The sequence below is a fragment of the Mesocricetus auratus genome, unplaced genomic scaffold (assembly GCF_017639785.1).
Source record: "Mesocricetus auratus isolate SY011 unplaced genomic scaffold, BCM_Maur_2.0 Super-Scaffold_100022, whole genome shotgun sequence".
Classification (NCBI taxonomy): Eukaryota; Metazoa; Chordata; class Mammalia; order Rodentia; family Cricetidae; genus Mesocricetus; species Mesocricetus auratus.
This window is the reverse complement of record NW_024429203.1, coordinates 629,012-641,178: the sequence shown is the minus strand read 5'-3', so window position 1 is coordinate 641,178 and position 12,167 is coordinate 629,012. Positions and strand designations below refer to the sequence as shown.

Genomic DNA, 12,167 nt, shown 5'->3' with positions numbered 1-12,167 from the left:
CATGCACAGCCAGCCCTGGAAATGCTAACACCTGGGATAACTGAGCATTTTGCCTAAATTCTACTAACAGCCACGTAGGTGGCTGTGGGACCCCAGAAATGACAACAAGCATGGGCTGAAATAATTTCTTATTGACAAGTTCAGCATGTTTTGAAGTATGAGGAAGTTTTTTTGGAAATGAATGTTTTGCCTACATACATATCTTTGTACCATGTGTGCAGTGCCTGTGGAGCCCTGGGACTGAAGTTACAGACAGTTTTGAGTTGTCATGTGTGGGTGGGAATCAAACCTAGGTCTTGTGCTGTAACTGCTAATCCATCTCTCTAGCCACAGGAAATTTTTTCATATGTGGATACATTTTATTTTGAGCAAATCCATTCTCAATGCCAGCACTGAAAAAAACGTTTTGAAAAACCAACTTGAGAGTTGATGAGATTGCTCAACAGGCAAGGAAACTTGCTACCAGACCTGAGTACCTGAGTTTGATCCCCTGAACCCATATGGTGCAAGTCTGTATTCATGTGTACACATGCACATGTACAAATGCATACAAAATAAGTAAATAAATGTAAAAACAAAAGGCCAATTGAGTCTGAACCCTGAAGTATTTGGACTGCAGGTTTTGAGATCTTTGCAGCATCTCTTAGTATTATTTGCTTTATTCACATTACTTTCTTTAAAATAAAAAAAATATTTAAAAATTTTATTTGATGTGTATGGGTATTTTGCCTTTATGTCAGTCTGTTTGCCACTTATATGCTTGATACCTACAGAAGGCAAAAGAGGGCATTAGATCCCCCAGAAGTGAAGTTGCAGATAGTTGTGAGTCATTGTGTGGATCTTGGGAACTAAAACTTAGTCTTCTGAAAAAGTGGCAAGTCCTCCTAACCACTGACCCATCCCTCCAACCCTATACCCAGGCTTATATATATATATATTTTTTTTTTAAAGATTTATTTCTTTATTATGTATACAGTGTTCTGTCTGCATGTATCCTACAGGCCAGAAGAGGGCACCAGATCTCATTACAGATGGTTGTGAGCCACCATGTGGTTGCTGGGGATTGAACTCAGGTCCTCTGGAAGAGCAGCCAGTGCTCTTAACCTCTGAGCCATCTCTTCAGCCCCCAGGCTTATATTTTAAACAATGATCTTTTCAACTTTGAGTTTATAATTCTATTTTTTGCAGTTGTATACTACTTTCTTCCTCAAAGTATTTTATTTTTTGTCTACCGTCACATGTAGTTTCATACCCAAAAAATAATTGTTTTGGGGCCACTGAGATGCCTTAGTAGGTAGAGGTGCTTTCTTCCAAGCCTGTTGATTTGTATTTGATCTCTGGAGCTCACCTGGTAGAAGGAGAGAATCATCTGCGACCCCCCGGGAAGGGACCCCCCGACCCGCGGGGGTGAGGTGATGAGGGTCGCTACTAATTTGGTGGGCCTTCACGAGCAGATCCGATCTGGAAAGTGAATTTCAAGAGGTTAATGGAATCAGGCTCAAGACAACGTTCGCTGATCAAGAGCCTTTATTTTTTTGGGGCGCGCTGGAACTTATAGAGGAAGGACCTCAGGGGGTGGTACAAGCATGTCAATCAAGTCTCAATTCAAATATACACCAAATACGGTAAAGACAAAGCTGTAATTTTCCATCAGTCATTAGTTGCATTCCACAAATGCTTGTCAGCATAAGTCAGGTGCAGGAATTAAGGAGGGGTAGGAAGTATTCAATGGAACACTTTAATCTTTTGTTAACAAAGACAATTACTCTGTAAGGGTACTTCCCCCTGGCTAGGCGGGTGGGCTGCCCTGTGTAAATTTAACTTTTATGGTTAGCCTTTTCCTTTGTCTCAAGGGCATGTGTGCTCACAGTCACGTAGGCAGAAGGCCAAGAAACGGTTGACAGACTCCATTTTGTTCAAGGTTCTAGCAGTCCCCGACAATCATCTATATTAATTTTATTCTAACCTCCACACACATGCACACCCCATAATAAGTCAATGTGAAAAGAAAAAAATTGTTAATTTTATTTTGACCCCAGATCTTTTTCTTTAAAAAAATCATTTATTTAAATTTATTTCATGTGCATTGATGTGAAGGTGTCAGATCCCCTGCAACTGGAGTTACAGACAGCTGTGAACTGCTATGTGGGTACTGGGAATTGGACCCAGGTGTCTGGAAGATCAGCCAGTGCTCTTAACTGCTGAGTGAGCCCTCCCTCCCTCTCCCTCCCTCCCTCCCTCCCTCTCCCTCCCTCCCTCCATCCCTTCCTCCCTCCCTCCCTTTCTCCCTTCCTCTCTCCCTCCCTCCCTTTCTCTCTCCCTGTCTCCCTCCCACCCTTTCTCCCTCCCTCCCTTTCTCTCCCCCTCCCTCCCTCCCTCCCTCCCTCCCTCCCTCCCTCCCTCCCTCCCTCCCTCCCTCCCTCTCTCTTTTGAGACAGGGTTTCTCTGTGTAGCTTTGGAACCTGTTCTGGCACTAGCTCTGTAGACCAGGCTGACCTCGAACTCAGAGATCTGCCTGCCTCTGCTTTCCAGTGCTGGGATTAAAGGCGTGTGCACAACCACTCGGCTGGACCCCAGATCTTTATGACTGCCAAATTATAAGTATATAATTGAATTTAATTATGTAATCAATCTGTTTAATTCTGTCTGCCTTATTTGCTTAGCATGTTTAATATTGGAATACTTAACATCCCATTTTGTTGTATAAATGTTTGTATGAGTATTTTTTAATGTTTTATTTTAGAAGTGAAAATGGACCTTGAGACAAAAGAGACAGAACTCCAGCTGGATACTTTTTGGTCTGATATATCAAATGAGACACAGCTGGCAAGATTAACAAAGGTATTTCTTTGTTTCCAAAGTCATAGAATATTTGAAATTCTGTGGTATGTCTATGCTTGAATAAAAGATGTTTGAGAGAAGTAGCCTTTGCCCATAGGGACTTGTTTTCTAGCATGAAGCTTTGTGCTTTAGAGTTGTCCCAAGAATGTTCTGTATAAATCTGAAAAAAATTTCAGTACTCATTCATCTCTCTATCAACAGGCAGGAAGTCACAATGGAGGAGAGCTCTTTGACTCTAAGAAAGTTGGAAAATTCTCCAGTGAACACCTATGCCTTCAGACACATATGAATATTCACAATACAAAAAAGATTTCTGAATATAATTGGTATAGAAAAGACTTATTTCCTTCAGTCAAGAAAATCTCTACTGAAGAGAAACTTTCTGTGTTGATCCAATGTGAAGAAGCCTTTGCTCTGATTCGAAGCATTCCTTACCAGAGGGCATGCATTCAGGACAGTTCTTCTGAATGCAGTGATTTTGGGAAAGCTTTTGATAATCAGTTTCAACTTAAGTTACACAGCAAAGATCACAGTAAAGAAAATTTCTATGAATGGGAGCAAAGTAAGAAAGCTTTTCCTGAGTCCAGAAATTGCTCTGCTTTAGAGAAATGCTATGAAGATAAGGAATGTGGAAAAGTCATCACTACACAAGCAGGCCTTACCACACATGTACGGAGTCACAAAAAGCAGAAGTCTTACGAGTGTACAGAGTGTGGGAAAGTGTTTGCTAAATGTTCAGGACTTATTGAGCATGTGAGAAGTCACACAGGAGAGAAGCCTTTTAAATGTGACCAGTGTGAAAAGGCTTTTGCCTCTTCCTCCTATCTTACTGCACACCTGAGAACTCACACTGGAGAGAAGCCCTTTGAGTGTACGGTGTGTGGGAAGGCTTTTACACGTTCCTCCTACCTTCGGATTCACATGCGAACTCACACTGGAGAGAAGCCCTACAAGTGTAAGGAGTGTGGGAAAATGTTTGCTGTGCGCTCATGCCTTAATACACATTCACGAACTCACACTGGGGAGAAGCCTTACGATTGTAAGGAATGTGAGAAGGCATTTACTAGCTTTTATCAACTAACCGAACATATGAAAATTCACACTGGTGAGAAACCCTTTGAATGTCAAGTGTGTACAAAATCGTTTAGGAATTCCTCATGCCTTAAGAAGCACTTCCAAATTCACACTGGAATAAAGCCATTTCAGTGTAAGGACTGTGGGAAAGCCTTCAGTGGACGGACTAGCTTTACCACACATGTATTGACTCATACTGGGGAGAAGCCATATGAGTGTAAGGAGTGTGGGAAGGCGTTCAGAACATCCTCAGGCCTTATTGAACACATAAGAAGTCACACGGGAGAGAAACCCTTTGAATGCTATCAATGTGGAAAGGCCTTTGCCTCTTCCTCGTATCTAACTGCACACTTGAGAACTCACACTGGAGAGAAGCCCTTTGAGTGTACAGTGTGCGGGAAAGCGTTTACACGTTCCTCTTACCTTTGCAGACATATGAAAACTCACACTGGAGAGAAACCCTGCGTGTGTAAGGATTGTGGGAACACCTTCAGTGGATGCTCATGCCTTAGCAGACACATAAAAATGCACAGTGGGGAGAAGCTCTACCTGTATTAGCAATGTGGGAGAACAGTCATTAGCTTTTCTTAACTCAGCATACTCATGCTGGTAGGAAGCCTTTTGAATATAAGACATGTACAAAATCTTTTAGGAATTTGCATGCCTTAAGATGCACTTCTGAATTCACACTGTATTAAAATCATATCAAAGTAAGGATTGTGGAAAAGCCTTGGTAGCCACACTAGCTTTACTGCGCATGTACTAACTCACATTGGGGGAAAAGTCATATGAATGCAGAGGATGTCATAATGCCTTCATTCCTTCCTCACATCTGTAACACAGGAAAGAAACCCCTTGACCAGTGTGGGAAAGCATGTTTCCTCCTCATCTCTTAATGTACATTTGAGAACTCACACTGGAGAGAAACCCTTTGAGTGTCTAGGATGTGGCAAAGCGTTTAGGCATCCTTCCAACTTTTGTAGTCACATGAGTGTGCACCCTGGAGAACTGCCCAATGTATGTAAGAACTCTGGGAAAGCCTTTACTGAGCACTTAGCCCTTAATAAACACTTAAGAACACATACTGTATAGAAACCCTATGTTTATTAGGACCTGAGAAAGTTTCCGCTGTTCATACATACTTCAGGGGATGTAAACTGTAAATAGAAAGAATATGAGAAAGGCTTCACTTTTATTCTGATCATGTGGGACATAAACAATCACAGAGTGATGCCCATGTAAAGAATGAGAAAAGTCCATTAAGAAGTATTCACATTGTTGAGCTTAGCACAGGTAGTCAGTTGTCCCAGAAATGGCTTAACAGATTTACTCACATCAGTATATAATAACCATCTATAGCTCTAGCTCTAGGGAGAGCTGATGGCTCTGGGCTCTGTGGACACTTGCACTTGCAAGTGCCTCACACACAGACATACACATCATTAAAAATAAATCTTAAAATCCATAAGGACCTTACACTCAAGATGCCCCATGAATGTGATGAGCTAGAAAAGTAATTGGAGTCTACGTACAATCTGGCAAGGAGGAGACCATACAGTGTAACATGGAAACTTTTTTTATTTTCTCAGGTTTTGCTAAGTATGTGAACAGTTACAATAGAGAAAATACTATTGATATGATATGTGTAGCAGTTATATGCCTGCTAAATAATTTAATGTTCACCTGTGATCTCACAGTAGAGAATAACTTCAAGAAAAGAAATACTAGACCTAAAAAATGTATTCCATTACCTTTGTTAAATGTGATTCACACTGAATACAAATTACATGTATGGATTATGGCAAATGTTTCCATATGTTCTCAGATCTCACGTGTTTACAGAGCCATGGATTTTAGGTGACTCTATAGATGTACTTGTGATGGTTTGAATGCTTCAGTGTATGTGTACTAATGATTTGTGTTGTGTTAGCTTTGGGGGGGCAGTCAGAATAACAGTTATTTGCCCTATGTAGGACAGTGACAACAGATCACAGAAATTATTCCATCCAAATAGAGCTTTGTGAGTCACTGAACTTATTGTAGGTTACTTATAGGAGCAAATGTTAGGGGTTTCTGGTGGTTTTGAGTAAGAATGGTCCATATGTGCATGTATCTGAATGCTTAGTCACCAGTGAGTGGCGCTATTTGAGAAGGATTAGAAGGTGTGGCCTTGTTGGAGGATGTGTTGTGGGTAGGCTTTGAGATTTCAAAAGCCTGAGCCAGACCCAGTTTCACTCTGCTTATGGATCAGGATATACCACACTCAGCTACTTCTCCAACACCATGTCTGTCTGCATACTGCCATGCTTCCTGCCAAATGATAATGGACTAATCTCTGAAACTATGAGCCAGCCCCCAATTAAATGCTTTTATAAGTGTTGTCTTGGTTGTGATGTTTCTTCACAGCAATAGAATAGTGATTTAGGATTATATTCAGGAGCATAATTCAAAGGCAGTTGTGCCACTTGAAAAGCCCACCCTGGAATTGGTGATGCATTCTTTTTTTATTCTTTAAAAATATTTGTTTTTCATTTTACACCCCAACCCTAGTTCCCCCTCCCTCATTTGCTCCCTCCCCTACCTTCCCCACACACTATCTACTCCTCAGAAGGGGTAAGGCCTTCCTTTCGGAGTCAACAAAGTCTGGCATACCAAGTGGTAGCAGGACCAAGTCCCTGCCCACTGTATCAAAGCTGAGTAGGGTATCCCACCGTAGGGAGTGAGCTAATGTCCCTTGGATATGTCCTGGTGTGATTGTCAGCCTCCCCAACAGATCAAATCACATAACTGTCACCCACATTTAGAGGGTGTAGTTCAGTCCCTTGCAGGTTCCTCAGCTGTCAATCCAAAGTCTGAGTTCCCTCCAGCTTGGGTCAGCTGTCTCTGGTTTTCCCCATCATGGTCTTGACCCCCCCTTATTCATATGATCCCTCCTCCTCTCCAGCTGAAGTCCAAGAGCTTAGCCCAGTGCTTGGTTATGGGTCACTGCCTCTATCAGTTTCTGGATGTAGGTTCTATGATGACAATTAAGGGTAGTCACTAATCTGATTAAAGGGGAAGGCCCATTCAGACATCTTTGCTATTACTAGGAGTCTTAACAGGGGTCATCCTTGTGGATTCCTGACAATTTATCTAGCACTAGGTTTCTCCCTAACCCCATAATGGCTCAGGGTAACTGTAGCTTCATAAAAAGAGTTTGGCAATGTTCCTTCTACTTTCATTATGTGGAAGAGTTTGAGGAGTATTGGTATTAGCTCTTTGAACATCTGGTAGAATTCTCTGCTGAAACCATCTGGGCCTGGGCTTTTTTTGGTTGGGAGACTGTTTCTATTTCCTTAGGGATTATAGGTGTATTTATGTTGCTTTTCTATTTTTGATTTAAAATTGGTCATCTCCTTAAAGTTTCTAATTTTGTAGAGTACAGGTTTTTGAAGTATGACATGATGATTGTCTAGATTTCCTCAGTGTCAGTTGTTATGTCCCTCTTTTTGTTTCAGATTTTTAAAATTTGGGTATCATCTTGCTGTCTTTTGGTTAGTTTGGATACAGGGTCATCTATTTTTTTTTTAATATCTCGAAGAACCAACTCTTTGTCTCATTATTTGTATTGTTTTCTTTGTTTCTATTTTATTGATTTCAGGCCTCAATTTGATTATTTCTTACCATCTACTCCTGGGTGAGTTTGCTTTTTGTTCTAGCACTTTCGTTGTTCTGTTAATTCACTAGTGTGGATTTTTTTCCAGCTCCTTTATGTAGGCATTTAGTGCTATGAACTTTCCTCTTAGCACTGCTTTCATTGTTTTCCATAAGTTTGGGTATGCTCTGTGGTTGTTTTCAGTAAATTTTAGGAAATCTTTAATTTCTTTCTTTATTTCTTCCTTGACCCAGTGGTGATTCATTGTTCAATTTTCATGTGTTTGTGGGCTTTCTGAAATGGATAGTGCTGTTGAATTCTAACTTTAAGCTGTGGTGATCCAATAGGATTAGTGGGGTTATTTCAATTTTTTTGTATCTTTTGAGTCTTGCTTTGTTACTAAGTAATATGGTCTATATTTGAGAAGGTTCCATGAGGTACTGGGAAGAAAGTATATTCTTTTGTGTTTGGTGGTAAGTTCAGTTGAGTCATAGCATCTGTTAGTTCTCTTATTTCTCTGTTAAGTTTCTCTCTGGCAGACTGGTCCAGTGGTGAGAGCAGAGTGTTGAAATCTCCCACTATCAGTGTGTGGGGCTTGATGTGTGATTTCAACTTTAGTAATGTTTCTTTTACAAATGAGAGTGCCCTTGTATTTGGGGCATAGATGCTCCAAATTGAGGCTTCATCTTGTTGGATTTTTCCTGTGATGAATATGAAATGACATTCTTAATCTCTTTTAACTAATTTCAGTTTGAAGTCTATTTTGTTAGATATTAGGGTAGCTACACAAGCTTGCTTCTTAGGTCTAGTTGATTGGGAAAATTTTTCCCAACCATTTACTCTGAGGTAATGCCTGTCTGTGAGTGTAGGACACATGAGCCCGTCAAAAATGGTGCTGAGGGGAAGTCAGATGGGCGCGTCCTGAGTTGTTTACAAAAAAAAAGATGATTGGTTGCCTAGATCGAACCAGATGAGGTCACTGCATCAACAGCTCATATTCACTAGGTAAAGTGTAGGGCACCTAGGCAAGTGATAGGCTGATATTTAAAATCATTGGCTGGCTGTTTTTCTGCTCTGTGGTTTTTTTTTTTTTTCCTTTAAAAGACACTTACTGTGGGACAATAAACGAGTTCCTGCTTGACTAGACTCCCTTCTGCGTCTGTCTCTGGGTGAGGCACACTTACTCTTCCTCAGACCCAGCTCAACCTTCTGTGGTTGGGCTAAAACCCTGCATCTGTCACCCAAACCTGGGGCACAAAGGGCCTAAACTCGGCTGAGGCCAAGCAATCTCTTAGGGTAAGTGAGACCCTCAGTATGGGTATCTCTATTTTCAGTAAGAAGGGAGAAGGAAAAGTACCCGGGAGGTTTGCCAAAGATGAAGCAGAGGAGGAATGGGCTGAACCATGCATCCCAGATAATTCCAGACCCCTGCCTTTCGCTCCCAGGAGCAAGGAGGCTAGGCTCCCCTATACTGCCCTCAGGGCAAATCTGCAGGACCTGGACACCAATGATCGACTGGACAAAGGCAGGTCAAGACCTAGATGCCCTGTTTATGTGGAGGTCTACCCAATCAAGGAGAGATAGGAGGATGCAACTAGGGCCCCCCAAGCCTTCCTGTAAACTTGGCCCCCGGGTCAGGCAGGCCTCTAGACTGGTGTCCTAGGGAGGCTAAGGATCTTTTTTTTCCAATATATTTTTAATTTAAATTAGAAACATGCTTGCTTCACATGTCAATCCAGCTCCCTCTCCTACCCTCCTCCTTTGCCCCTCTACTATCCCCCCAACCCCTCCAATTCCCACACAATTCACCAGGGAGGGTGAGGCTCTCCATGGGGGATCTCTAGAGTCTGTCACTTCATCTGGGACAGGGCATAGGCCCTCCCCCATGTATCCAGGCTGAAAAGGATCCCTCCATATGGAATAGGCTCCCAAAGTTCATTTGTACGCCATGGTAAACACTGCTCTACTACCCAAGGCCCCAGAGATTGCCGAGGGGAGGCCAAGGATCTTAAAGAGCTCTGCAAGGCTGTGATGGAAGATGGCTGTAATTCCCTTTGGGCACAGACCCTGTTGCAGGACATGGCCTATCATCCATTCATCCTTAAGGCCTGACTGGATGTAGCTAAGGCTAGTTCTCAGTTTATCAAATGGTGTGCCTTTTTAAAGGAGGAATGTAGGGCACGAGCTGAGGCAAATAGGCAAGATAACCCTGCCATCTCTATTACCTATGCTATGCTGTTGGGAATGGGAGACAGTTACTCCACTAGGGTTCAGCAGGGATCCCTGGGCCGAATCAGGATCAGGTGAGGCAGGCTAGGTTGAATGCCTGGGCTAAACTGGATGATGGGCCTACTGAGTCCCCCATGGCTGGGGTGAGGCAGGTCTGGCGAGCCCTTGCCAAAGTTTATGGACCCACAACAGAGCGTTCAGTGCAAGCTGCCGCCTGAAGACCTCAGAGAACAATTTATCAGACTATTGGTATGGGAAAGGATGAATGGGGATGATAGAATGGCCTGTGTGGGATTAAAAGACAGTTTCTTGAGCAGATGGGTGGTAGCCTCCCAAGATGTAGGTACCCAACAACACCAATCCTAGTCTCTGGCCCTGGCCTTACAGGCACAGATGACCGCCATGATGGAGGCCATCACCCAGGCCCTGACAACCAGGGTCAAGGGTTCTCGAGGCCACCTGGAAAAGGGACATGCTTTATATGTGGGAAGGAGGGACATTTTAAAAGATACTGTCCTCAACATCCTCCCCCCACTAACAGGCCAGGAGGGGTTAAGCCCCCCTCCACTCTATTCCCTTGGTGCAGGAAGGTATACACCATTGTAAGAAGGACTGTAGATCAAAATTTGACCTGGAGGGGAAGTCTTTAAACTAGAGGAGGGGCAGCCTCCAGCCCCGTTAAAAAAGGGAGGAAGCCTCTCAAAATGTAGGAAGGTCTCATGCTCTGAAAACACAAGCACACTGGACTGTCCCCTTGATTAAAGGACTTCATTCAAAAATGACTGTTTTTTATAGGCTTTAAGGAATTTCAGTTTGGTAGACACAGGAGCAGACAGGACAGTGCTCCAGGAGAAGGAAGTGCCTTCCACTTGGGATCTTGCACCTGGGCCCTCAGATTTGGAGGTGGAAGGTGACTCCTAATCAAGAGAAACAATGACCTTAATGTGCTGGACCAGCCTAGATAGGGACCAAGGAAAGATACGCCCCTTAGTGGTCAAAAGCCTTACTGCCAGCTTGCTGGGACAGGACATGCTGGGCCAAATGGATGCTGTTGTGACCACAGATCATTGGGCTTTTTATGAGGAAGAGAAAGAGACACAAAGGGTGGGAGAAGACCTAAAGGGAGTCACAGAGAAGGATTTTTCAACCTCCACAACTACAGGGGGAACATGGGAGGTGTATCTGGGCACACCCCCAATCATGAGGGCCACTGCCCCCCACGTGCTGCCTATCAGAGGGGTACCAGGAAAACCTGTATGGGTGGAGCAATGGCCGCTGATTAAACCTAAGCTGCTAGCACTCCCATAAGGTAGGGATGAACAATTAAGACTGGGACATATCCGCCATTCTATGAGCCTATGGAACAACCTGGTGTTTGTAATTCAAAAGGCATCCGGGTCTTGGCACATGCTCCAAGATTTGTATAAGATAAATGAGAGGATGGAACTAGCAGGCAACTTCCTAAGGGGCATGCCCTGGACTCCTGCTATTCCCACAGAATATACATTTATGATAATTGATATTAAAGATTGCTTCTTTTATAAATTTGCCTTCTCTGTTCCTTCACTTAATTATTCCAAACCTGATCAAGTTTTTGAGTGGGCAGTGCTACCACAGGGAATGACTAATAGCCTGGCTTTCTGTCAACAGTATCTTGCTACTTTCTTAAGGTCTATGCTTAAGTCAAAGGATTTAATAATATATGCTTATATGTATGATTTAATTTTGGGGCATCGGGATCCAGCATATCTGGAGGGCTTTGCGACACAGGTACTACGATTGCTTAAAAAAAAGAGCTTTACTGTTGTCCCAGAAATGATCCAAAAGGTGCCCCCCTTCAAAATACTTGGGTCACACCTCATGCTGACACAGGCTAGCCCGGTTAAGCCTGTTCTGGAGGTGCCTGAATCTATGACCCTGACCCAGCTCCAGCGCTTACTGGGGGAGATTAATTGGCTGAGACCATGGGTGTCAATCCCCACAGAAGACCTGGTACCCCTATATGCCCTGCTAAAGGACAAGTGACCTCATGATAATATAACTATGGCAAAGGAACACTGTGAGATGCTCCTTATATTTCAAAAGACCTCTCTAAGGATTTGATGACTAAGCCCTTGTCCCTCTGGCTGTTTGCTGGAGCCTCTCTAATTACAGTGGTTCTGATAGGATGGGGAGCTGTTAGAATGGATCTATATATTTTTGGGAGGAATACCCCAGTGGGATGAATACCCCCGTCTACTGTTAGGCAGATCAGGTTGCTGATTGCATCATAAAGGACAGTGACACTATGTGCTAGACCCCCATACCATTGTCTTCCCCTTCTGGGTTGTCGCACCTGCTGTGCAGCCTGCATCCGAGAATGTAGCGAGGTGGACGAGATAGATGACAC

At 43.2% G+C, this 12,167-nt stretch overlaps 1 protein-coding gene across 1 annotated transcript in view; it reads left to right on the top strand.

Moving 5' to 3' along the window:
- LOC101823746 overlaps positions 1 to 12,167 on the top strand; it is a 72,591-nt gene that overhangs the window by 19,740 nt on the left and 40,684 nt on the right. The window contains 7 exon segments of the mRNA XM_040730231.1: positions 2,744 to 2,841; positions 3,043 to 4,498; positions 4,501 to 4,569; positions 4,572 to 4,749; positions 4,751 to 4,789; positions 4,791 to 5,016; positions 9,716 to 9,852. Coding sequence (XP_040586165.1) covers positions 2,744 to 2,841; positions 3,043 to 4,498; positions 4,501 to 4,569; positions 4,572 to 4,749; positions 4,751 to 4,789; positions 4,791 to 5,016; positions 9,716 to 9,852 — 2,203 coding nt within the window.